Source organism: Tenrec ecaudatus, chromosome 1 (genome assembly GCF_050624435.1).
Source record: "Tenrec ecaudatus isolate mTenEca1 chromosome 1, mTenEca1.hap1, whole genome shotgun sequence".
NCBI lineage: Eukaryota > Metazoa > Chordata > Mammalia > Afrosoricida > Tenrecidae > Tenrec > Tenrec ecaudatus.
Window position 1 is genome coordinate 60,913,665 of NC_134530.1, and position 26,486 is coordinate 60,940,150.

At 55.9% G+C, this 26,486-nt stretch overlaps 1 protein-coding gene across 1 annotated transcript in view; it reads right to left on the bottom strand.

The window, feature by feature from the left end:
* The window catches only part of GRIK3 (glutamate ionotropic receptor kainate type subunit 3), a 238,332-nt gene that overhangs the window by 35,330 nt on the left and 176,516 nt on the right, over nt 1-26,486 (bottom strand). Inside the window, exons 6-9 of the mRNA XM_075539217.1 lie at nt 22,495-22,668; nt 21,822-21,965; nt 13,792-13,899; nt 9,968-10,081 (exon numbers count right to left, since the gene is read on the bottom strand). Coding sequence (XP_075395332.1) covers nt 9,968-10,081; nt 13,792-13,899; nt 21,822-21,965; nt 22,495-22,668 — 540 coding nt within the window. The remainder of the gene's footprint in view (nt 1-9,967; nt 10,082-13,791; nt 13,900-21,821; nt 21,966-22,494; nt 22,669-26,486) is intronic.

Below are 26,486 nucleotides of genomic sequence, written 5' to 3' on the forward strand. Positions count from 1 at the left end.
CACAGCCTGTCCCAGAATGCAGGGCAACACGCAAGTCCAGGCTCTGCTGGCTCCACCCACCCAGCCTCATTTCCAAACCACCCCGAGCCCCAGCCCGCAGCGAGCTTGGCAATCCCTAAGGTCGGACTCCACACCAGGCATGGACGCAGACTCTTTCGCTTGCCCTCAAGCTTGCAAGATCAATGCCCTCATGCCCATTTGCTAGATGAGAAAACTGAGGCTCACAGAAGGCCTGCCATTGGTCCTACTTTAACACCTCTGGGTAGCTTTGCTTTTCCTCCCTCATCGTGAAGTGAATTGTCCACCAATCACTGGGTTGAAATTCTGACCCCACACGAATAAATGCTATCGACTTGGGGACAGGGTTTTCATCGGTCTGTGAATGAGGCCCCATCTGTGTAGAGAAGACTTTAAACGGAGTCACGGTTGAGCTCCACACAGAGCTGAGCAGGAAGGAGGGACAAGCAAACCCAAGGGAGAGAAAGGCAGATGCCGCGTGGAATTCACCGACTAAGCGAGGCGAGGTTTTGCCCCAGAGCGGATCCAGAGTCGGCCCCCAGAGCTGGGGCCTGAGCAACTGTTAGGCAAAAATCCATCCACTGAGGCCACCCACTTGTGGTACCTCTTACAACCAAACCAAAGCCCGCCTCCCGGCCACCGAGTCAATTCTGACTCTCAGTGACCCCACAGGACAGGGGAGAGCTGCCCCCATGGGTTTCCAAGACACTAACTGTTCATGGGAGCAGAAAGCTTTGTCCCTCTCTTACAACAGCACAAGCTAAAACCAGGGCTTTGAACCCGTTCATTCGGGACCGACCCCCCCCCCCCCCTGCTGCGCAGCTGCCTTCTACCCTAGAGATGCTGAATCAGAATTAAATTTAAGACGATCCACAGGTCGGACCGGTCCCCAGGTGACTCCTATAGCCATAAGAATCACGGGGGACCTTGTCAAAATTTAGATTCTAATCCTAAGTGCCTAGGGATGCAAATGCAAGTTCTCAGCAGGGGCTCAAACCAGACTAAAGCTGTTGGAAGCTCTGACTGAAAAAAAAAAAACTCTGTTCCCGAGTTAATCTGTTCGGAAGACCCCAAAGTCAGGTCCAGTTCTAAGAGTGGTCGGTAACCCCACACCTCTAGTCTTCCCTGGGCTCCTCTCTCAGCCCTCTGTTCTGTTTCTCCCTGGGGCTCCTCAGCCTCTTCCTGACGGTCAGTCTTCTCAGCTCTGTGCCTTCACGTGCCAGTACACCTCCGGTCTTCCACTCAAAACAAAACCAGAAGCACCAACCAAATGCCTGCCGTTGAGTCGACCCCGTCATGGTGACCCTCTAGGGATGGGAAGGTCCTTGTGGGATCGCGAGATGGTGACTATTTGTGCCCTCATAGAGTACAAAGCCTTGTCTTTCTCCCGAGGAGCGGCTAGTGGTTTGGAATAGCTGACCTTGAGGTTAGCAGCCTAGCAGGTAGCCACGATGCCACCAGGGCCCCCCTAAGTCTCCCCCTTGTGGCTGCCGTCATCAGTGGGCAGAAATAGAATGCAGGCGCTCATGTCCACAAAAAGGACACAGCGTCAACATGGGGACATCTCACCATTCTCTCAACTGGCACAGTCTTTGCCCTTGCACCATGGTGCAGTGGAAGGCCCCAGAAAAGACCCTCATAAAAGTCCTGGCTTGGAACACAACGGCTGGAGCCAAAGTGGGTGAACAAGTAAATGTGGTGAAGAAAGCGGATGGTGCCTGGCTATCAAAATAGATAGTGACTGGGGTCTTAAAGGCTTGAAGATAAACAAGCAGCCATCTAGCTCAGAAGCAACAAAGTCCACATGGAAGAACACACCAGCCTGTGTGATCGAGTGGTCCCAAAGGGATCAGTTACCAGGCATCAAAGAACAAAAAATCATATCATTGACTGCACACCTCCATGATAGGATCGCTGAAGACAAATGGGTGCATAAGCAAAGGTGGTGAAGAAAGCTGATGGTGCCCGGCTATCAAAAGAGATAGTGTCTGGGGTCTTAAAGGCTTGAAGGTGAACAAGCGGCCATCTAGCTCAGAAGCAAATAAGCCCACATGGAAGAAGCACATCGGCCAGTGCGATCACGAGGTGCCCAAGGGACCAGGTATAAGGCATCATGCAAAAAAAAAAAGATATAAGTGTGTGTATGTATGTGTATATATGTATGTGTATATATGTATATATATATCATATTAAATGAAGGGGGAAGTGCAGAGTGGAGACCCAAGGCCCAAGTGTCGGCCAATGGAGATCCCCTCATAGAGGGGTTTAGGAGAGGAGATGGGTTAATTAGGGTGTGAGGTAGTATCGATGAAGAACACAGCTTTCCCCCAGATCCTGGATGCTTCCTCCCCCCAACTACCATGATCCGAATTCTACCTTGCAGGGCTGGATAAGACAGAGGCTGTACACTGGTACATATGAGGGTTGGAGGTACAGGGAATCCAGGGTGGATGATACCTTCAGGACCAAGGGTGTGAGGGACGATGCTGGGAGAGTGGAGGGTGAGTGGGTTGGAAAGGGGGAACTGATTACAAGGATCCACATGTGACCTCTTCCCTGGGAGAGGGACAGCAGAGAAGGGGGGAAGGGAGACTCCGGATAGGGCAAGATATGACAAAATAACGATGTATAAATTACCAAGGGCATACGAGGGAGGGGGGAATGGGGAGGGAGGGGGGTGAAAAAAAGAGGACCTGATGCAAGGGGCTTAAGTGGAGAGCAAATGCCTTGAGAATGATTGGGGCAGGGAATGTATGGATGTGCTTTATACAATTGATGTATGTATATGTATGGATTGTGGTAAGAGTTGTTTGAGTCCCTAATAAAATGTAAAAGAAGAAAAAAAAAAGTCCTGGCTTGGTGTGTGTGGGGGTAGGTAGAACCCCCAGTCTCTTCCCATGCTCCCAACATGGCAAGCTGTCTGGATTCTCTGACCCTGGGTCCCAGCAACACTGCTTCACAGAATGCCATCCGCCCTCTGATGGACTGGCTCCAGATTTCCAGTGGTCCTTTGGGATGTTTCTGAGAAAGAGCTGGGGAATGCCTGAGTCTCCCAGGGCTTCCCACCTCTCCAGGGATCCTGAGAAAATCACTCCACAGTCTAATTGGGTGGAAAGCTGGATTTCCTGGCTAGACTCCATCTCCATCTTCTAGCCAAGCAGGCAGCTCAACAAGGGAGCTGAGAGAGCAGTCCACACAGAAGGTGGGGCCAGTCCAGACCCCTAGCTTCTTGCAAATTAATCTCTGGGCAGAGCCTGTTCTTCCTGAGTGGAGCAGGTCTGGGCGGGCTGTCCGTCCCAACTCATGGTTCTGGAAGGACGCTCCTGTGCAGTGAACAGGCTGCACGACTGTGCCCGGTGGCTTGCTCTTTGACTCAAGACAGAACTGCCGAGAGGAGGCCATCTTCCCCAGGGGCAGCACCGACCATGTGCCTCGACGTGTGGACGCCCAGACAACATTTCCTGCCGTCTGTAGAATGGGGGTAAGAATGGACTCTGTCTGACCAGGCGGTGTGAGGAATCAACCAGCCAGTCCATGAAAGCACTCGGAACGGCCTGGCCCTCAGTCGCTGTTAGGTACCGCTGGGTCTGTTTCCACGGGTAGCAATGCCACGTGACAGAGCAGAGCTGCCGCCTAGGGATTCCTAGGCAATGACTTGTACACTTGGAACGCTGGTGGGCCCGTGTTTAAGCTACGTGGCTGCTAACCACAGGGCTAGTGGTTTGGATGCCCGAGCAGCCTGCTTCAGGAAAGACGTACAGCCTTGCGATCCCTGTGGGCAATTTGGTTCTGTCCTTTGGGTTGCAACGGATCAGAATTCAACTCAACGGCAACGGGTTTGGCTTGGGCTAAGCTTTACAGGGGAGAGGGCCGAGCCTTTGTCGCAGGAGCTGTGGGGTGGGCCGGAACCAAGCAATGATTCACCAGGGTGCCACCAGGGCTCCCTTGGGACCTGTTAGCTGCTGCCACTGTCGCCATCGTGACTCTCATGGTTGCCATTAATACCGTCGTCTTTTCCCCAGGAGCTGAAGAGCCTGTTACCAGCAATGGCCTTTCCTGCCTGGAGAGGAAGCCCAATGACACCAAAGGCCGCATGTCGTGGTGGGCCAGAAGGGAAAGCCATTTCCGGAGAGGTCCCGGAGGTAGCTGCCCCCCTGACCTCCTCTCCATGCCCCTGACTGGCCCGCTGCTCTAAAATTAGCACTTAATTTGTGAAGCCACCATGGCCCCAGATTCTATACATCTCCATATAAATACGCTGCCTTTCGGAGCAGCTGTAAAATGCCATTAATTTTGGGAAGTGCTTTGCGGATGGCATACATATTTAACAGCCGAAGCCGGGGGCATTAAAATGGTGCTCGCCTTGGTAATGTGTCTCCAGACCTGCAACATTTCCTAGGGGGTAATTCTGAACTCCGCCAACTACTTATTCATGGACTATTTCACAATTTATTACTGGAAATGTCCAGACAGCCAATTCACAAGCTCTCTCGGCTGCTAATCGATTGCTCAGTGAAGGTGCCCTCAATTTCATAACTTCACGCTCACGGGGAACAGCCCGAGGTGGGGGGCCCATATTTCTCTTCAACAAGTCACAGCAAACAGGGGTCCTGAGAAATCGCCCCTGCCAGCCCTCTCCCCCTGGCTCCTGGAAGGTCACTTGCCAAGAGTGAAAGGTGGGCATGCAGTGGCCTTGGTCAGCACGGGGCCCACAGAGCTGCGGGAGGGCATGGGGAGGGGCGATTCCCAAGTGTGGAAGGATCTGCGGGGGGCGGGGCGGGGAGGGTGGTGTTAGTTTGCCAAGCACTCCTGGCCAACACGGGGCAAACACACACATGTACGCCCATGTGTACACAATACTCCTGCCTGACACACACACACACACACACACACACACACACAAAACACACTCTTAGAGGGCCTGCCAGCCCCCCCCCCCTGCTTATACAGAGGCCAGAACAACCTGCCCTGATCACCTGGGACTTGGGGTCAGTCTTCTCTCCTGCTGGGTACAGAGAGGTTCCCACGGGCCCAGCGTTGGGTCTATGTGACTCACGAGGCCACAGCCCCCATGCACACACCTCAGGCACTCAGAGCCCTTCGCCCCCCGCCCCCTACATTCATGTTGACACTGTCACCCACGTCTGTAGCCAAGAATCCTGGAGCTTCAAAGTGTGGGCCTCTGGAGTGAGTGGACCGTGTTTTCGAGGTATGTGAGCTGAGGTTTTGGGCAGATGAATTTTTATGAGCTGGTGCAAGGGCAGAACCAGAATAGAGACTGCGGCTGAGCAGGGGGCAGGCAGGCCTTTGGGCCCTACTGTTGCTGCCTCCGTCTCAGGGATGGTGAAGGCCTTCTGCAGGTGGGTGGGGTGAGAGAAGGTGGGACCAGGGCTCTGTCCATCTGTCTGTCCGGGTGGGAGAGAGAAGGAGGTGGTGGGCTGGGGGCAGACAAACAGAGCTGCTGCTTTCTGGTCCACCGGAAGCCCAGGGTAAAGAAAGAGAAGGTGCCCCTCCTGCCAGGGCCTTGGAGCCAGGCCTTGTTCTCTGGGAGTGAAGCAGTTTGATGTTCCTGTACCTTCAGCTTAGTCCTGCCTGCCAATCAGTGCACCGTTGCCCTGACAACATACTCTCAGACAGGCAGGGGTCTGTGCTCTCAGGGGGAGGTGCTGGCCAGGGTTGAAGCTGCCAAGCGTGGGGCCTGGTTTGCAGATGGAGCTGTGCTGGGGCTGGTCTGGTCTCCCCATAGGTGCAGCTGCCCCAGGAGCCCAGACCTGAGACTGTCCCCAGGCCCCAAGGCATGTGGGCTCTGGCTGAGCCTTGAAGGGCACACTTTGTGGGGGAGCTAGACCAGGGCTGGGTGTCCAGCCTAGACCAGGCCTTGAGTGGGGATGTGTGTCTCTGGCCAGAGGCACTTGGGGGTGGACACAGAAAGTTTCTAGGAGACTAGTAGAAAGGCTGTGTACCATCTCCTCTGTCCCCTTGGGGATGCGCCAGACATCATCCCCTCCACCTGTCCTCTTCTTGGGAAGACTGACGTCCCTCACTGACCCACAGGGAGAGGCAGAACCAACCCTCCCCGAGCTCTGTGCAGTGGGGCAGAGGGATTGCGCGAGCATCAGACACTGCGGTATTGCGTGATGGGGTTGAGATGGTCAGTGGCTGCATTCACAGGCGGAGGGGCATCTGCTTCAAAAGGGTCTATGGTCATGAGTTGGTCCTTTTGGGTCAGAGGTCAAAGGAGCTGGAGCCAGCGCAGGGACTGATCACGATTCCAGGGCCGGGGGCTCATTGTGACTGAGGTAGAGGAGGAGGTGGGCAGGGTCCAGAGCAGAGGCATGAGTGGGAGACCAGAGGCCTCCTGCTGTCTATCAGCTTGTCCGACTGGGGCAGCATGTGTATGAATGGACCGTCATGGTGGACAGGTTTCAGCATCGATTCTAGACTTAAGACCAACCAGGAAGAAAGGATTGGTGATCTATTTCCAAAACTGAGCCCATGAAAGGCCCCTGGATCACTGATCGTCAGTGAAAGCCCCTAGACCCACCCAGCATGGTGCCAGAAGGTGAGCCCCTAGGGCGGCAGGCTCTCAAGGGTGCACAGTGGACCCCAGGGTGCCCATGGTCCTGGTGGTTCGGGCACCGGCGTCGAGTTGTCTGTTGTACACGGCATCACCGTGAGGCACAGCAGACCTGGCAGCAACCAACAACAGGGGGCCGGAGGCATCGGGGTAGCTGGTGCGCACGCTCAGTCTACTGCGAGGCCCTTCAGAAAACAGGGCTGACAATCTACTGCTACAAATCCCACAGAGCCTGGGGTGGGGGTGGGGGCTGCCACACGTCAGAAGTGGCTCTCCAGGGACCGGTGGGTGTCAGAGTTGAGGACCGTGAGTGACAAGTCATGGAGCTGTCAGAGGCAGGGCAAGAATGGGAACAATGAGAAGAATCGGTGTCCACGACAGGGAGTGGCAGGGGTGAGCGGGAAGGCCGGGTCACCCGGCATCCATCCCGTGCTAGGATGACCTCGGTGCCTGGTCTAAGCCTGTCCTTGGCGATGCCCCGGCTCAGCCTGTGGATGGACGCAGAGGGCGCCTCACTCTGCATTGACTCTGAGTTCATTGCGGGCTGGCTTTGTCAGCCACACTAATAATAACAGCTCTCACTTTTCACTCTGATTACCTGGATGACCCAAACGGTTAAGCGCTTGGCAACTAACCGGAAAGTCGGTGGTTCGAATCCACCCCGAGGTGCTTCGGAAAGGCCACGGCCACCGGCAACGCTATGGAGTACAGCGCTGCTCTGAGGCACACACGAAGCTCTGCAGTCTGGCCCTCACGCTGTGCCACTTGGATGTGTGGGCCCCTCCTCCTCTCAGCCTTAGGAAGTTGGTTCGTCTCTTAACACCTCTCTGTTTCAGATGGGGAAACTGAGGCAACGGACAATCAAGCAACTCCCCAGGGTCACCCAAGGAAAGCCAGGACTCCATCTTAAGGGCCCATGCCCTTAATCATCTCTCCGTCCTGCGGCCTGTTGACTGCAGGTCCCAGAAAGGACAGCTACCGAGCTAGCTCACGCCCGCTCGGATGCCCTGTGGCTGAGGGCCAGTCAGGCAGCTGGAGCTGTGTCCAGGCTACAGGACAAACGGGACCTGTTCTCCGTTCCTACCCCATTGGGGTAGGGACCCATAGTGAGCAAGGGATGGAACCGGCTCAGGAGACTAAGGCTAAGAGTCACTAACAGGCTCCCTGGTGGTCACAAACCCTAATGCCTGCCGGGCGCAGGCAGGGAAGAGCTGGGAGACTGGGGTATCGCAGGCTAAGAGCACCTTTGGGAGAAGGCCTCCGTCTGTCGGACAAAACCCTCAGACCCTGGCAGGAGGACCTGCTGCCCTTGAGTGGAATTGAACTGGTGTCTCTGGAGAGGCCTGTGTGTGGCATCCTGGAGCCAATTATCCTTAGCTTGCCCTTACCGCTCGGAGCATTGTTGAGCGAGAGAGTCCTTACCTCCTTTAATCATCGCTCCTCCTAATCTTTGAAATCAAACCAGCCCTACCTTTTTTTTTTAATCTTGCCTTGTGAAAAGTGTTTTATTTATATCTCACATTTCCCTGCCGCTCCACTTTCATCTTTTACCACGTTTTTATTATTTCATTTTTACCCTTTCATATTTCAGCCCTGTCACACTTCTGTCCTCTTGCTTGGTGACATTTGGATTCTTCCCTTCTTCTTTTTTCCCACCTTGTCTCGACGGAGATGTCCATTACTTATTTTAATCTTTGTCTCTCTCTGAGCCGCCCCTTCCCCTCTGATTCCGCGCTCGCTTCGCCGCAGGATCATTCTCCCCATAACCTTCCCAGGCCTTCCTCCTCCGACTCCCCTTTCATCCGCTATTTTTACCCTCGCGCCTCTAATTGCGCATCCGCCTCCGTGCGAGTCCTTTTGCTTCTTTTTATTTGTTTATTTTCATCTTTCAGAGTCTTACGGGATGGCTGTTCTCCATCTCCTGTTTCTGCCTGGCTCATTGGTTTTAGCAGTCGGGAGTATTAAAGGAACGGCCGCCAGCCGAGTCCATTCGGATCCATAGCAACCCTGTGCTGGGTTTCCGAGGCGGTGAATGAATATTTATGAGAGGAGGGTAGCGTCATCTGGCTCGCTTTGAGGGGCGAGTGGGTTTGAACTTCTGACCTTGTGGTTAGCAGTCCAACCCTTAACCCAATAAGTACCGCCTAGGTTCCTTTGGATGGATGGATATATGGATAGATGATGGGTGGATGGATGGATGGATGGATGGATGGATGGATGGATGGATGGATGGGTGGGTGGATGGGTAGGTGGATGGATGGGTGGATGGATAGATGGATGGGTGGGTGGATGGATAGATGGATGGGTGGATGGATAGATCGATGAGTAGATAAATAAGTAGATAGATAGATAGATAGATAGATAGATAGATAGATAGATAGATAGATAGACAGATTTAACCAAAAGTCTCTCAATAAAGGCAGGCAGGATGAGGATGTGGCTGTCAGGAGGCTATGAATGGGTCCCTGTCCCCCCCTCACCTGGCGCCCCTGCCACATCTCCATAGCCACCGTGAGATCTCTGCCATGTTTAGTGTGGCTCCTTGCACTCCTCTCGTCACGGGGACTGGTGATGAGACCCATAGGCTCAACCTCCTCCCGAGAAGCTGACTCCCAACGCCACCCCCTCGCCTTCTGCAAACCCATCCACCTCTTCCTGCTCAGAGGAGTCCATGGCCAGCCTCTGAGCACACACAACGGAAGTTTGCTGGAGGGAGGGCATGGGACTGGACCAGCCGCCTGTGCGGGCAGCCCCTTGCCTCAGCACCATGGGGATCCAGCTCAGTCCCTTCAGCCCTGCCCCAGGTCCCATTCCGGGGCCTTCTCTCCAAGTACCCCAAAGGGAGTTTCGCTCCTTTCTGGCACGGGTACCAGCTCATCGTGTGGTGCTCGCAGGCATGCTGGCTTCTGCTTTGTTACGAGGAGACGCTGGCCAGAGCTCAGACTGTCCTACGGGGGTCTTCAATTCGAATCCCAGGGTGGCGACAGGGCTGCCTCTCCAGAGGTGGCCTACATCAGGTTCCCAGAGCAGGGCTGTGTCTCCAAGAGGGTCAGTCCTCAGTCTCTGGGTGGTACACATGGTCACCTCAGAAGACAGGCCTGGCAATCTGCTTCTCAAAACACCAGTCCCTGGAGCCCCCATGGAGCACCCTTCAACTCCCACACACGCAGGGCCCCCGAGAGCTGGAGCTGACGGGAGGCCTTCTAGGAGGTACTGAGTATAGCACTGCTCAGGAAAAACAGGCCCTGAGACCCTGTGTGGGTTGAAATGGGTCAGAAGGAGAAAACCATTTGATGATGGGGCATGGTGAGTGGGTGGGGGTCCAATCCCATTCAGGGGAGTGGCCAGAAGGTCCCCCCTGCCAGCTCTTACCAGCACTGTGGTGACGATGAGTGACCGGTTTGTCAGAGAGTCGGTGACGTTGGGGCCCCGGCCCTTGGCCACCTCTGTGATGTTGAGTCCCTCGGCGGGGTTCCACACCCCAACCTGGACAGACAGGTAGAGAGAGCAGCGGGTTATCAGCCTAAGCACCTCGTTTCCATACTGGCAATTCCATCCTCTTTTTCTTATTCTTCCCAGCCATCTTGGCTCACAGGTCTGAGAAGAAGCCTGCTGCTGCCACCTGTCCTGAAGAGGCCCCAGGTGTCTGGTCTCCAGAATTCTCCCACCTGTCCTTTAGGCAAAGCTCTCTCTAGTGGAAGGGGAAACCCAGAGGGAGACAGTGAGAGCAGAGATGGCCCTGCGGACCCCAGGGCCGAGCTCATGTAAGGCCCAGCTTAGGGGAGGCAGAGGTCCTGGGCCAGAGCCAGGCCTGAGCCTGGTGGCCTCACTCCGGGGCAGGCCCTGGGAGTGCCAGCTCCCAGGGCAGACGCCTCTAAAGCCCAGGGAAGGGGGATGCTGATGCACATTTGGGTAGTGGGTGAATGGAGGCTGACCTGTGCAGGGGCGGGAGGAGGGGCGGGGAGGGGACTTGGGGGGCAGTTCTACAGCTAGGAGGTTCTCTGGCCAAAGTGGCCCCTCCTTTCTCTCTACAGTGTCCTGTTGCTCTCAGACTGAGGCTGGGGGGTGGGGTGGGGGTTGGCCGTCAAGCTTACAGACTGTCTAAGCCCTGGGCCTCTAGAAGTCCCCCTGCCCACACCTCACTCCAACCCATCTTGGCTCCTCTCTCTCCGTCAGGAGGGGCTTGGCATGCCCGCTCTGTGCTCGGCCCAATTGCAGAGAGGGTACTCAGGAAACTTAATCAATTAAACAGAGAGGCCGAGTGCAAATATCTCATTAAGAGAGCTGAGCAGAGCAGATAGCAGAGAGATGTATAATTATGCTTGGGTAATTCTGCCTTAATCCTCCCAAAGCCACCGGCTGGAGCTGGCTGGATCTGCCATGGCCTCACACAGCACACAGAAACGACCAGACGGACGGGAAGCAGAGAGGCTGGGAGTGGGCTACTCAGCAGCCTCTCAGGGTCTCAGTGTGAGAGGGACACCCAGAGCCCAAGACAGGGAGACAGACAAAACCCGGGCGACTGGGCTCTCCAATGGGCTGGGCTGAGTGACACCCATCCAGGGGGAGGATGCCGAGCAGTGGTCTGGAACAGGAGATGTCTGAGGCTGGACACACAGAAGTCCTGCCTCAGCCAGGATCTACCGAGCTTGGTGGCATCCCTGCTGGACAACAGGTGCTTTGAGAATAGTGAGGGCTGTCGAGGACCCAGCTGCTGGGCCCGCGGTCCCAGGAGCTCTGCCCACAACCCAAGTGGCTGTGGGCAGGTGCATCTGCAGGCAGGCCAGCCTTTGTTCAGGGACTGCCAGAGCATTGACAGTGGTCAGTCTGTGCCCGTGGCCTCAAGGACAGTTGGGAGAAGGATTCTGATGGTGTAGGCCTGCTCAGATGGAAGGCGGGCTCTGTCTGAGTTACAGGCAGTCCCTGGGTTATGGACTACAACTTGACCTTTAATGTTATGTGAATTCGCCCTCACGTTGAGAAAACTGATAGGAGCCCTCATCACTTAGTGGTTACACACTGGGCTACTCACCGCTGTCAGCAGTTCAAAACCACCAGCTGCTCCTTGGGAGAAAGATGAGGCTTTCTACTCTTATAAAGAGGCAGAGTCTAGGAAACTCACAGGGGCAGTTCTGTCCTTTCCTTTAAGGCCTCTATGAGTTGGAACCAATTCACTGACAGCGAGCTTGAGTTTTGGAAACAAATGAACCAATTCAGACCATGAAACCCACGAGGTTACAGTAACCTTGCACCACAGAGTAGAACTGCCCCACAGAGATTCAGAGACTGCACTTATGGGAGCGGGCAGCCTCATCTTTCTCCCAAAGGGCAACTGGTGGGTTGGAACCTTGCTCACTCCACCACACCGCGTACCAGGGCTCCTTGAATCAATTCCCTCCTCCAGCCCCTGACTCACAATACATTCTTCATCACTGTCATCTTCACGTGTTGCACCTAAAACTTTTATGCCGATTGGAGAGGCTCCCGCCTGTCCTTGTTCCCAAGTCCAGCGGAATGCGACCCACAAGTGCCTGCTCTGACTCAGACACGGTCAGGAAGGAATCTTGTTCGTAACCCAGGGGACTGCCTGGATTGATACCTGCCGACAGCAGGGTATGTGTGCCACTCCTAGTTTTTCAGCCTCTCCCCAGAGATGGGTAAGATGCGAGTAAACATGAGTAAATGTAGGCTACAGGTGGGACTGCTAAACACAAGATCCATGGTTCAAACCCCCCAGCTGCTCCGCGGGAGAAAGAGGAGGCTGTCTGCCCTCGCATGGTCTCAGAAAACCCGGGAAACAGTTCTACTCTGTCCGATAGGGTGGCTATAGGTCACAATCAACTCGGTGGCAGTGGGTTTGGTCTATTTGGGTTTGTGTAGGTTGCACAGGATTACATGAGGTGACTCAGTGATCTTGTGAGTGGAGGCCCCTGGCTCTGTCCTTGGCCACTGACACTGTGTGGGGCAGAAGGTGGCTGTATAGGCATGGGGAGCCCCCCAGTCACCCCTGCCTGCACGGTGGCCTCTATGGAGTGGGTGGAAACTCAGGGTGAACAGAGTAACCAGGTGCTGAGAGGGTCCATGCCAGGGAGAGTGGACAAGGGGGACGGCAGCCACACTCTGCAGCCAGGGGACAGTGGTGGCAAACGTGGGGCGTGCAGAGGCCAGGGGGCATGGCAATGCTCTGGTGTCTTCTTCAAGGAGAGGTGGAGTCTGGGTCTGCAGAGGCAGGTGAGGGCATATCTCAGAGAACCTTACAGGCCAGGTGAGGGGTCGAAACGTAGGGGCTGGGGGCATCGGAAGGTTGCAGTGGAGAGAAGAGCTGCTTCTTCCACATGGGCACTGGTGATAGGGGGCCAGGAGTAGGGGTGGGGAACCAGTCAGTGTATGAATTAGGGCAGTCCCGGGAGGAGAGGAGACCCAAAGCCATCCAGGTGGCCCTCTACTGCCCCTGGCCTTCCCTTCCTGAGAGCCAGCCAATGGTCCTTGGGGATGCTGCTTTGGGGGTAGAGGTGTGGCTGAGCGCTGGCCCCCCAGGTCTGGGAAGTGGGGGCTGACTTTGACAGCCTATGCCGGCTCCCAGGGGCCAGAACTGGCCTCTGCAGACACTTCTACGCCAGTCTGTGGGAGGTTCCACTTGCAGAAGAGGCCTATCCCTCCTCAACCAACTCCCAAGGACCACTGAGACCTCTGAAGCCCAAAGTGGGGAGAGCAGAATCCATGTGCTTCAACTGCTCTTTAAGGGTGACCACCTCCGGCCTCCCTGAGAGGCAGTCGCCCTGCCTTTGCTTAAACACCTGCATGGACAGGGAGCTCACTACTCCTTAGGCAGGCACTGTCTGATGGCTAGATGGTTTCTCTTTCCCAAGGTGGCCCTGTGCTCCATGATGGCCCTGCCAAGGATTGAAAGGCAGTCTGCCAACCCCACATGCGGGCCCTTTCTTGCATTTCCAGGCTAAGCGTCCTTACAGCCCTTGCTCAGAGGACGGCACTTTTCTGTCTGCTGTGGGCAGGCCGTGACACCCCGCTCCCAAGCTGCCAGGGCTTGGGGCCGCCTAATGGGCACACAGATCTGCCAAGGGGAAGGATGCACTGGCTCAGGGTGAGCGCCATCTGGACTGGGCAGCTCTGCTGTGTCTGAGGTCCGTGGCGGGAGGGTTAGGGGCCCGCTGCCCAGCCTCCCCAGGTCCACGCACCTTCTCCAGGCCGTCCTCCTTCAGGCTGATGATGTCCAGATCGAAATCCGTCCGTAAGCCACTGGTTTTGTTGAAAACAATCCGTCCGGTTAATCCCTCCCACTGAGCCTGCCGGAGGGGAGAGGCCAGAGCGTCAGTTCCTTGGGCTCATAAATCATCATTCGGTACAACTGTACAATGCTCTATTTTAATTACTCCTTGCACTGATACTGTTCCCCCAAGACCATGATTAATTAATAATCACCTCCATCATTGCTTGGGCTGCCGTGCGAGCCAGCGATTTCCATAAATTCTATTATGCACTTTAGCCAGCCTTACACTTGCACCTTCTCCTGTACAACATCGATCTCAGATGCGCCCAAATGAGCCCCCGCCTCGAAGCCACAGGAAGGGGGAGTCTGTGCCAGATCCCTGGGGAGGGGCAGGGCAGGCCTCGCTGTACATCCAGACACAGGCCCAGGAGGGGCAGTGGGACAGACTCCGGCCACATGCCCCCGGCCCCTATCCCCACATGCAGCGGTAAAGAATGCTGGGGTCAGACAGGTGGTGGGATTCAACCACGAGGGCCTGCATGACCTTAAGTGTTTCATTGTCCCACTTCTCTGCCTCAGTTTCCTCATCTACACAGTGCAGCTAGTGATCGCCTAGTTTATCATTAGGGGGCACTGGTGGCACCACAGTGAAGCACGTGGCTGGCTGCTCAAGGAAAGGCTGTCAGTCCTTGCCTGCCCACCGACTGCGTCATCTGTTCCCATGATGACCACGGCCTGGGGCACCCTAGGGGCAGTTTTGTGCCCTTGCCTGGAGCCCCTGTGAGGTGACATGGACTCTGTAGCACCTGAGAACCGCCGCAACTTACCCAAAAGCTGTTTCACAGGGTTAACCAAGAGAAGTCGGAGCAATGCCCAGCACGGCACAGGTCTTACATAGATGCCAACCCAACCCTCACAGCTGGACCCGCAGGAAACATCAGGGTCCGTGGAGGAAAGGTTGCAGTGGTGGAGGATTTCGCCTTGCCTGGATCCACAATCAGTGCTCATGGAGGGAGGCAGCAGCAGGGAGATCCAAGGACACGTTGCATCAGGCAGATCTGCTGCCCAACACCGCTTTAGCAAGTTGGAAAGCAAGAATTTCACTTTGAGGATGAAGATGGCCCTGACACAGAGGCCCCCCTGCATGCCAGAGTGGAACAGTGACTATGGAAGACCACTGGAGAACGGATGCGTTTGAATGACGGGAACACCACGGAAAGGACCACGGACTGCCAGAAGAGGAGACAAATCTGACTGGGAGAAAGTACAGCCAGCATGCTCCTTAGAGGAGAAGCGGCGGGATTTGGACTCTTGGTCTCACGTGCTTTGGGCCTGTTGTCAGGAGACCAGTCCCTGGAGGACACCGTGCTTGGTGGAAGAGAGGGAAGGCGAACAAGCGGAAGACCCTCGCCAGGATGGACTGATGTGGTGGCCGCCACCAGTGTCTGAGGCTTCCGGCCTCCGGTGTCTAGGTGAAGGAATAAAGGCCTCACTTCCCAGAGTCCTTTGGGACACAGGTAGGCCTGAGAGCAAAAGGCGAACATCAGGGAGCTCAGCCAGATGCTGGATCTTTGGGCCAGTGGAGGAGGGAAGGGGGGGCTAGGGAGAAAGATCCTAGAAGGTCCGAGCAGTGGAGAGCCCGCTGTGTGTCCTGTCTGTGCTCTGTCTGGCTCCCACCCTCCCTGGGGGGGAGGGGGTGTCACAAGCCTTTGTAGATTCTGACCGGAGCTCTGGCCCTGCCAGGGAAGGCAGTCCCATTGCACCCTAACACCGCTCCTAGCAAGACGCGTGGAGTCACAGATCTTTGTGTCCCAAACTAACTCACCACCATCGAGTCGATCCCCTCTCATCGAAACACTCTGTGAGAACGTGGAACTGCCCTATGGGTTTGTTTCCAAGACCAGAACCTTCCTTTACTGGGTGGAGCGCCCCCTTCCCCGCCCCACCCCCTCCAGCAGCTGGTGCTTTTGAACCACTGTAGTTAGCAATACGAAGCACAACTCACTCGGGTCCCCAGGACCTCAGGCAGATGGGAAGGCATGTGGAATGACGCTCGGTGGACACTGGTTTTCCGTGGTCACCTCCCTCTCATATCTCTGCTCCTCTGACATCAGCCATGTGTAGACATTTTCCACGCTCACCCCCATGGCCATCCTTGGGACTGCCCAGGGCCCTGGGTGGCTCTGCAGCCCTGTGCAGTGTACTCCCTCAGAGGGGTGGGGGGCGGAAGGGGGGGTACGCACTGGGGGAGGACTGTGGCCCCAGGAGAAACCTGAATCTCCTTCCCTGCCAGGTGGGCGTCAGCATCACCCGCATCTTACAGACAAATGGTCAACAGTGGGGATTCACCAGTTTTTCTTTGGGGGGAGCCGAGGCCGAGGCAGCTCACTTGCATCCAGGTTGACAGCCTCCAGGGCAGTTTCAACCAGGGCCCTGGTGCGTCCTGGTTACATGACGGTCAGCAACGTGAAAGCACCGGGTGCTCCTCCGGAAAGAGTTGCAGCCTCGGACACCCACCAGAGCAGTTCTACCCTCTGCTATAAGGTCTCAATGAGCCAGCATCGACTGCAGGGCAGTGGGTTTGGATTTATTGGGGTGGGGGGCGGATGCAGTACTAAAGTGCTCTGGTGGTACAGTGGTTACGAATTGTGCTGCTAACCACAAGGTCCCAAGTTCAAAACCACCAGCCACTCTGCGGAAAACAGATGGGGTTTTCTATTAGCGTAAGGAGTGACCGTCTCTGAAACACCCAGCGGCAGGTCCAGCCTGTCCTGCAGCATCTCCATGAGTGAACATCGACTGGGTGACAGTGAGTGTACGTTTTTTTTTGGGAGAGGGGCAATTCTGTGGTGCGATAGAGGGTGGCTTTGAGTTGGCACTGACTTGACAGCAGTGGGTCGTGAGGGTCTGAGCGAGGATGTCACCGGGCAGATTCCCTTGCTGCAGCTGCAGAGCTGGGGGGGGAGGGGCTTGTGTCTCCCGGGGTATAGGAGGTGAGCTTACATGGAGCGCAGGCTCAGGGGGCTGGGGACAGTGATGAAAGGGGGCACCAGAGAAGGTGAAAACCACTGTTCAGGGCTTCACAGAGAGCCTCCACTTCCCTCAGGCGTCCTCCCCCTCCTCTGCTGGCCCCCACACCCCCGGGCTATTTCCTGGCCCCCGGGGGGATTGCAGCAGGCGCCTTCAAGCCTGCCTGGCAGGAGAGAGGAATGAAATGCCAGCAGGTGCATGGCCTGTCTGTGGGCGGTGGGCAGGGCCAGGGCAGGGAGCCGTGGCCGTCCCTCCCTTGATATTTCCAGCTGCCCGCCCCCAGCTGCGGCACCGGGCTTGCTAAATGAAAGATGTTTCCCAGGCTCTGAACTCCGGCCTGGTATTTCCAGCTCCTCTCGGAAATGCCAAGTCTTTAAAATGACTTACTGTCACGCAGTCATAGGGGGAGGCGGTCTGCAGGAAGACGGCCGGGCTTGGGCAGGGCACCGTGCAGTCCCACCCACCTGCCCACCCGCTGCGGGGACCACAGCCCAGTATCAGAGCCCGGGCCTGAAGATGGAGATGACGTGGAGGCACTCCCGAAAGGGAAGCAGCCAGTATCAGGGAGCATGGGTGCCGAAGGCCCAGGGACCGGGACCATCAGCCTGGCTGGGAAGTCTGGGCAAAGAGAATGGGCCTCCTCCTTTATGGACAAGCCAACCCAAACCCACTCCCATCAAATCAATTCTGATCCAACGTGCCTCTGCAGGACAGGCCAGAGCTGCCCGTTCCCTTTCCAAGGTTATCCATCTCTACAGAAGTACAATGCCTCCCAAGGTGGGCTCCCAAGGAGAGAGCTGTGGTTAAGAGTGAAGCATCTAACCTCCGTGCCACCAGGAATCCTTCTCAATGGAGGAAATCAAAACACTCCACCGCCATGAAGTGCATTCCAACTCACAGCGACCCCACACAGGGTTTCTAAGGCAGTCGGTCTTTACAGGAGCACACTGCCCTCAAGTGTCTCCCGTGGAGCAGCTGGTGGATTTGAACTGCTGATCTTGTGGTTAGCAGTCCAATGCTTACCCAACAGAGCTACCAGGGCAGTGGCAAATCTGCTCCCCTCGGAGCAGAAGGAGACTGGGTTTGATTCTCAGTCAGCGCACCTTGTGCACAGCCACCCCCATCTGCCAGAGGAGACATGGGAGCTGCTGTGGCCATGAGTAGTGTCTGGAGGGGAGCGGAAAGCAAGGGCTGAACACCCCTACAAGACCGAAAGCAAGCCAGGACAAAAGACAACCAGTGCCAGGAAGCGGGACCAGAGGTTCCGAGTACCAAGGAGGCTGCGAGGAGTCCACCAGACCCCATTTGCTAATTGCCACACATTCCGGCCATTCTTCAATGTCCCGTTAAAGACCTGCTCCGATTGCTGGGCGCTACTTGCTAGCCCTTGAACCTCATCCGGGAGCTTCCCTCTAATACAGCTACTGCTGTGTGTGCTCCCCCTTGTCCTGTCAGCTGTCTTTGTCGGTCTCCTTGGGCCTCAGTTTACCTTGACAAGTAGGTTTTCAGCATGGCTTCCAGACAGAGACAGATGAGGAAGAAAGGCCTGGCAATCTACTCCTGAAAACCAGTCTATGAACACTCTTTGGGCCACGAGAGTCTGATCCACACCCAGCCATAAGGATGATGCAGGGCCCAGCGGGGCTCCTTTCTGCTGTGCACGGACTCACCGTGAACCAGGGACCAGCTCTCTGGCAGCTTCCTTCAGGTTGTCCCAGCTTCTATCAGGGTGTCCCGGCTTCCATCAGGGTGACGCCAATGTTGCCAGGGGCGATGGGAAATGGGAAGGGTTTCCCCAAAACCTCATGAACGGTTTGGCCTGGCGAGCCTCCCCAGTTGGAAGCCCCGACAAGTAGCCACAACTGTGGTAACAGTCACGCCGCCTCCGGAAATGATGGAACCAGGAGCAGCCACCTTGCACAGTGCTTGCTGTGAGCCAGCCACTGCCCGAAGCGCTTCTCGCACATGCTGACTCCCCGAACCTGCCCGACAGTCCTGAGACACACGGGTGACCATGATCCGTGTGGCTGGTAAGGAAACCGAGTCATGAGAAGTTCAGTTGCTTGTCCAGGGTCGCACAGCGAGAAGGTGACTGAGTGATGGCTGCCCATCGCTGGCCTGGCTCTGATGGCTCCCCAGGCCCCTGCTGAGCCTGAGGAGGGAGCCACCAGGGTTGGAGCCTGAACCCATGGAGGCCTCTGGCAGCTCAGGAATCGTGTGCCTGGAAGGTGGGCTCCAGAGGCCCCTGAGAATGAGCTAGGGGCACCCCCCAGCCCAGTCAGGCCTTGCTCAGGGCAGCTTAATGATGGGCTGGATGAGAAGGGGCCCTGTGGCCCACTGGCACCAAAACAACGATACTCAAGTTCTTCCGTAGAGCGCGAAGGAGCTGCACCGGCAGCCTCAATCCGCACAGTGACTGGGACGAAGCAGATGCTCAGAGACGGGCTGGGACTTGTGTAAGGCCACGGAGCTAGGCAGAGGTGGGGCCCAGACCCCACAGTGCATGTGTCAAACTTGAAAGCACATGTTTTATTAATGTTACCGTTACTGTCTTTTTTTCTATTGGAAGGGTGGGGAGGAGCTGCCACTGGCTTCTTCCTGAAACAGCAGCTGTAGATCCAGGAAGCCAGGGAAGCTGCCCTGCCGCTGGGTCTAAGGAGGTCAGGTCTTCTGCCGAAAGTTCCTCGCTTTGCAAACAGGATGATGTGGATGGGGTGGTACTTGAATTCCTGGTCGCCCTTCTCTAGGCTGTGAGCTCTGTGAGAGCAGGGAGTCATCTGTCTTATCCCAATGTGTCATATCCCAGGGCACAGCCCAGTGACTGACACCCAGCAGGCATGCAATAAACACCAGGGCCAGTCAAACAGAACTGCCACAGCGTCACAGAAACCATTGAACAAAACACCACCACGCGGAGGGATTCTTTCTCAACACTACCTCCATCTCAGTCTACATACTTCTGAAGAGGGGAACTCTGCCCTCCTTTGGGTTACAGCACAGCCAAATAGCAGGGCTGGCATCCTCCGGACACATATGTTGTATTCCCTGTTGATGTCTTTTGGTGTTTAGGAAGGCCCTGCTGGGCAAGCGTTGGTTGGACTGCGAATTGCAAGGTCGGTGGTTCAAACCCACCGGCTGCTCTGAGGGAGAATGATGAGGCTCTCTGTTTCCATAGAGACCAAAGTCTTGGACACCCTTTACAGGGTCTCTATGAGTCGGAACCAACTCAGTGGCAGTGGGGAGTGGGGGAGTTGAGTTTGGGGAACACATAAAAGGTCTTAAGGGGCAAGATGCGAGATGCAGGGGCAGGCTCCAACTGGGGTGGTGGAGTGGTGGGCGAGGCACAATTTCCCAGTGATGTTCTTTTACTACAGCTCTGGTTACCCTTGAAGAATGAGCAGGTGCGTTGGTGAAAATTTCCCGACCTTGTCCAGACCAGTGCGGTTTTCAATGGTCTTACAATTTCTTCATCAGAAGGCCCTGCGGCCATCCCACACCCTTCAAAAAAAAACCCCGTCAAGTTCATCCCTGTGGAACCCTAGAAACCAGTCACCATTACCTGCTGATCTTGAATTTCCCTGGTCCAGCAACGCCCCTCAGAAGCGACTGTGTGATCAGACCTAACTTCCACGGGAAGGTACCCCACGGAGGCCGAGACCCGAGAGTCACTGAGAAGGCTTGTCTGCAGCCATCCGCCAATCACAGAGGCACACCGACACATACTTCTGTTTGGAACAAACCCAGGCACAAACGAACGGGGACCGTGGTGGCAAAATGTTGTGACTGACCTGTGTGGCTGTTGAACAAGTGGCTGACCTTTCATTTCTGGGCTTGGTACAAAGGAGGTCCGCGAAGAGAGCAGCCCCTTAACTGCCCTCGGTGGTATCTTGGACGTGGCCTCTCCCACTGACCGTGGACAACTCCGCCCAGAGCTTCTTCCTCCTGGCTCTGTCCCTCCCACATTTTCTGGGGCACAGTTTTGTCCTGCAGGTACTCTTGCGACCCTTGTTTCACCACTGGCAAAGCCGAGTCTCAGAGCCAATCCTCTCACCCAAAGTCACCCACAGACGAGGCGCGGTGGAGCCAGGATGCCCACGTATCAGACCTTATCACCCCCGTGGTGAAGGAGGGATATGAAATCCTGCTGTCTGTAGCTTACAAGCACAGCGGCAGACAGAGAAAGCGACTAAATGCACGGCCTTCGAGTTGATTCTGACTCAGGGAGACCTCATCGGGCAGAGTAACGCTGGCCCCGGGGGGTCTCTGGGACTATGACGTTTTATGAAATTAAAAAGCAACATCTTTCTCCCGAGGAGTGGCTGGCGGCTTTGAACTTGGCTGGCCTTGTGGTTAACAAGTCAACCCAGTGTGCCACCAGGGCTCCAGGTAGATGGAGAATCGTTAGAAATGAGATGCCGACAGTGTTTTTCCGTGGCCACTTCCTCTGTAGGTGCTCTGTTCTCTGACATCAGCTCCATGCCTGGGGAGTCTCCACAGTTTCCATGGCACCAGGAGAGCTGAGTGGTAAGCACCTTGACTGGGAAACTGTCCAGTGGGTGGAGGACAGGAAGATACGTTTGTGGGCTGATTCTTTACTGAGCTGCCTTTGCCCCGGAGCCCTGGGCTGAGCACCTTTCTTGTGGGGGTCTCATTTTATTCCCTGTGCCCACCCTAAGGCGTGTACCCCCCACTTCACAGATGAGGCAATCAAGGCCCTGCAAGGCTCTCCAGTTTGTGCAGCTGGGAAGCAAAGCCCCCATTTGTTGAGCCATCAAGCCCCTGCTGTGCCCCGTGACAATGCTGGCCACCACACAAGTGCCTCCTATGATCCTCTTAATCACCCTGTGGGCTCACTCAGGTCCAGCCGGGTTCACCCAAGGAAACCGAGGCAACTTGCTGGAGGCCCTGTGGATGGCAGTCAGGGCCAGGAGAGCTCTGTGGCAATGACTGTCCCCAGGCAGCACTCACCTCCTTGATGAAATTCATGAAGCGGCCGCCAAAGCGCCAGGCCTTGTGGCGATGGCACTGCAGGGAGTTGACGGTCATCTGGGGCGCCCGCTGGTAGCACACGGACACGATGTGGACGGCGTCGTAGAGCAGGGCTGCATCAGTCTGGAGGGGAGGGTCAGTGCTTAGAGTGGCTACTGACCCCCCCCCCACCCCCCGCTGCCCCATATCCTTTACGCCCTGCCCTGTGTCTCTCCCTGCCCACCACAGGCACATGAAGCCCGGGTGAGAGAACCAGCCTGAGGCCCTAGAGGTGACCCTGCCCATGCTCCTGCCGTGAGGTCAGCCCTTGGGTCATCCCAGTGGACACATCTGCACTCATGCCCTCTGTATCCTGGCCCACCCTGTCCCCTCACCCCACGCAGCTCTCTACAGCCTGATCCATCACATGGGCTTTTTTTGCACCCACGCTGGGTCACCTGCCGAGAAATTCCTCCCGGTCTTCACAGGCCTGCCTCAGACTCACCACTCACACACCTGCGTTCCACCCCAGGTGGCTTTGGGGGACGGGCTGTGCCTAATGTAGAGCTGACACACGGCCCCTCTTAAGAAGGGCATGTGGGGTGGAGAGGAGGGTGTTGAGGAAGAAGACGAGAAGGAACATGGGGACAGGAAGGAGCGGGGCTGACTGTACCATCATCACGCCATCCAGCAGGCCCGATTCGGCCCTCGGGGCCGCCTGCAGCCGCTCCATGGACCACTTCTCCACGATGGCCGTGACGTGAGGGTTGTCCACATTGAGGATGCGGAAGCCCGTCAGGTTCACCCCGGAGTAGCGGTAGGGCTCCAGGTCTAAGGCATAGAGATCCTAGAAGAGAGGGGTGGTGTCAGGGCAGGTCAGACCTTGGGAGGACCAGCCTCCACCCCTCCTGCACTGGCCCAGGTCATCCCCCCAGAATAGAGCTCAGGGGGAGGAGAGGGGACTTGGAGTGGGGATGGGAGCCCTGAATTGGGAGTCCAACGTGAACTCTGGTGTGCTGCCCAGATCTAAGCGGCAGGGCCTTGGGCAGATCACTGAGCCCGCTTCCTTCATCTACAAAACGGGATGCTGCCTCTCTGAAAGCATTCACATCAAGTGCCCCACTTCACACACCGAGCATCTGGACCATGCTCGTTTCTCTGACAGGCAGGGTCCACGTGGGGGAGACAAAGGGCACTGGGTCTGGGCATCCATCCCCCCAGAAACCCAGAGGAGGTGGAAAGGAATACGCTATCCCTGACTCCAAAAGACCAGCTGACCTTGAATTGACCTCTACTCAGGATGCCACCTGTATGTCAGAGAAGTGCTGGGTTTTCACTGGCTGATTTGGGTAGAGCAGTTTGCCCGACCTTTCTTCCGAGGCACCTCCAGGTGGCCTTGAACCTTCCACCTTCCAGTGACCAGTGTTAATGGTCTGCACCCTCCAGTGGCTGCATTCTAGAGGACGGCCTTGGATTCGTCTCTCCTGCCTAGGCTCAAGCAGTACTACTGCCCTCTTTTCACCCCTCTGCCCACACAGGCCTTCCTCACCTCTGACCAGGGGCAGCTGACTGATCAGGTGGCAGGCGTGTCTGTGATTTGGGTCACCCCTAGGCTGAGGCAGCAGGCACGGTCCAGGAGGATGGGGCCCAGTGGCCAGGAAAGCTCAGTGCCAGCCCTCCCTGCAGCAGCAGCACCAAGGCCAGCTGGGGAAGTAGGGCAGGAGGCAGAGTTTCAGGGTATGGGGGGCACAAAGGGACAGCGAGAAGCCAGGTCTCATGCTGCAGAGAGATGGCAGAGGAGGAGGCAGCGTAAAGGGCAAACCCTAGCTCTTCCCTGATACCCAGCCCGTCCAGAACGTGGCAGGGACCAGGCAGAGAGAGCAGCCAGTCCTTCCGGGGAGAAGCTCTCGCTTTGGGGCAGCAGGGCCACCCAAGGATCAGGCTGCGTCTGCGGAGGGTACTCTGGGTCTCACTTCCCCGTCAGCTCCTGGAGAAAGGCCCAGGACTCTGGGTTCACCTGGAGATTTCTGTCCAGTCGCAAACGACCCTAACGGTGTGGTTTTATTGCTCTGAAGGATGTTAGCCATTTGCATTGTATTCTTTGGTGTGCCTCCCCCCAAATCCCTATAAACGCTCCATTCCCCCACCGCTTTAGAGCAGCCCCGCCACCCTGCTGGCTCTCTCTGTAATGAGTTGAATAAATCTCTGACATGTGGCCATTTTCTATTTGCATGCAAGCTCTGATTTTCCCTTTTTGGAAAATTATACACTGACAGTCTAGACTGGCCCCCTCCACTGATGGAGAAACGGGTCGAAAGGCCCTGATCTGAGCTCCTCCCTTTTCTAGGGTCTCTCTGTGGACACTCTCTCCCCCCACCGACCTGCTTTCCACCCTGGTCCCCAAGCCACACTCTCCTGGGCCCCTGCTTTTATGTCACCCTCCCCCCTGCTGGGACAGTGCGTGGGGGGGGGCTCATTGACTTGTCTCCATGACTACAGCCATCAGGAGTCACATCCAACCCCAATGGCAGCTCCAGCTTCTGATCACTCCATGGCGTGTCCTGGGAAGATGACGGGTGATACAACCTGGGGCCCACAGAGCACATCTCTCACCGTCTCTGTGCCCCGAGATGTTCCCAGTGAGGCCAGACTGGGCTTGTTTCCCGTGGGGAGTCGGGGAGATGTGTGGAGCAGGCTTAAGCCCAGGCTAGAAAGTTTCATTTCAACGGCGGCCGGCCCCACATAGCTCTGATTTTGTTCAGGATTTGGGATGGGGAAGGAATGAGAGCAGGAAGCAGGGCCTTCGGCAGATGAGGGGCCCCCGCTAAGTACACTAAACAACAGACAAAAATAAACAAGCAAACGCATGGCCATCGAGTCCATTCCGACTCCCAGTGACCATGTAAGGGCAGCACAGGACTGCCCCGCGGGGATTCCACGCTGTGAACACTGGAAGAAACAGGGCGCCGCATTTTCCTCCAGGAAAGTGGCTGGTGGGTATGAACCACCAACCTTTCACTTGGCACCAAGTGCTTTCACCCACTGCACCACCAGGACTCCTGAGTGCACTAGGGGATGGCCCAGAAATCCATGGGGGTTGAGGGGGGTGCCACGCTCATCCTGACAAAACCCTGCACCGAGTCCACCGCCGCTGTGTTGACCCCGCCACAGAGCAACACAACAGAGGGCTTCCATGGCCGTCAGTCCTGGCAGGAGCGGACATCCTCCTCCTCCTCCCACGGAGCCAACGCTTCCCAGCAGCCCCACCAAAGGAGCTGCTTGTTACAGGCTAGTAAACAGTTACGAACCTACTCCCCATAAAGATTTCCAGCCTCGGAAACCCACAGGGGCCAGCCGTACCTCGTCCTACCCTGTCACTTACGTCGACCTTCCAATTACCAGCTAAGCATGTTGAATCGGCTTGATGTCAGTGATTTTTTGGTTTGAGTTTGTGCGACTGTTTGTCTTATTTACAAGCTCTGTCTCAGCAGCTGTCATACACAAGATCAACACCTGCTTTCCCTATGCAGGGAGATACCGATATTCTGAGTCCAGAGTGTGTGCTTTGAGACGTCTCAGCGATGGTCCTTACCTCAATCTTCCCATCTATAAAATGGGTATGACTATAAAAAGTGTTGTCAGCTGCCTCCAGGTTCCTCCAACTCAGACACAGCATGCCTGGGTATCATGGAGCAAACACTGCCCGGCCCCACACCATCGGGCAATGGTTATGATGTGGGAGCCCACGGGTGTAGCCACTGTGTCCACGCATCTTGTCTGGGACTGTCCTCCTTTTCACTGCCCCTCTCATAGACCAAGCTTGATGTCCAGACTGGTCTCTTCTGACAACATGTCCAAAGTACGTGAGATGAAGTGTCGCCATGTTCACTTCTAAGGAGCTTTCTGGCTGTACTTCTTCCAGGACAGGTTTGCTTGTCCAAGGAAGGTTCACGATTCCTTGACACCCCTACAGTTCAAATGCCTCGATTCTTCAGTTTTCCTTATTCAATGTCCAGCTTCCATATGCATATGGAGCCATTAAAACTATTATGGCTTGGGGCAGGTGCACCCAAGTCCTCAAAGCAACACCCTTGCTTTCCAACGTTTTAAAGAGGTCTCGTGCTGCGGATTTACCCAATGCAATGTGCTGCTTAATCTCTTGGCTGCTGCTTCCATGACCGTTGATTGCCGATCCAGACAAGATAACATGCCTGACACCTTCATTGATAATAGTACCTACCATAGAAGGCCGTCATGTGGAAGAAGCGAACGACTAGATGTATGTAACGCATGCTAAGCACTCCTAAGAGTTTACGAAAGGAGCCCTGGTGGCGTAGTGGGTTACACACTGGGCTGCCAATTAGAAGGTCAACGGTTCGAACCCACTCGCTGCCCTGCAGGAGAAAAGTGAGGCTGTCTGTTCCCATAAAGATTTCTGAAGTCTTAGAAACCCAACGGGCAGTTCTCCTCTGTCCTATACACTCATTATGAGTTGGAATTCACTTGATGGCAGTGCGTCTGGCTTTTGGAAGTGTCTGCTGAATATCATCTACCTTCTCTGCCAACCAGGCAGAATGAGGATTGGATACAGTCCCAGAGGACACATCTGGATTATTTGGGGAGGTCAGGCATGGGCTGGGTCTATTCTGCCTTGCCCTTCCTGGC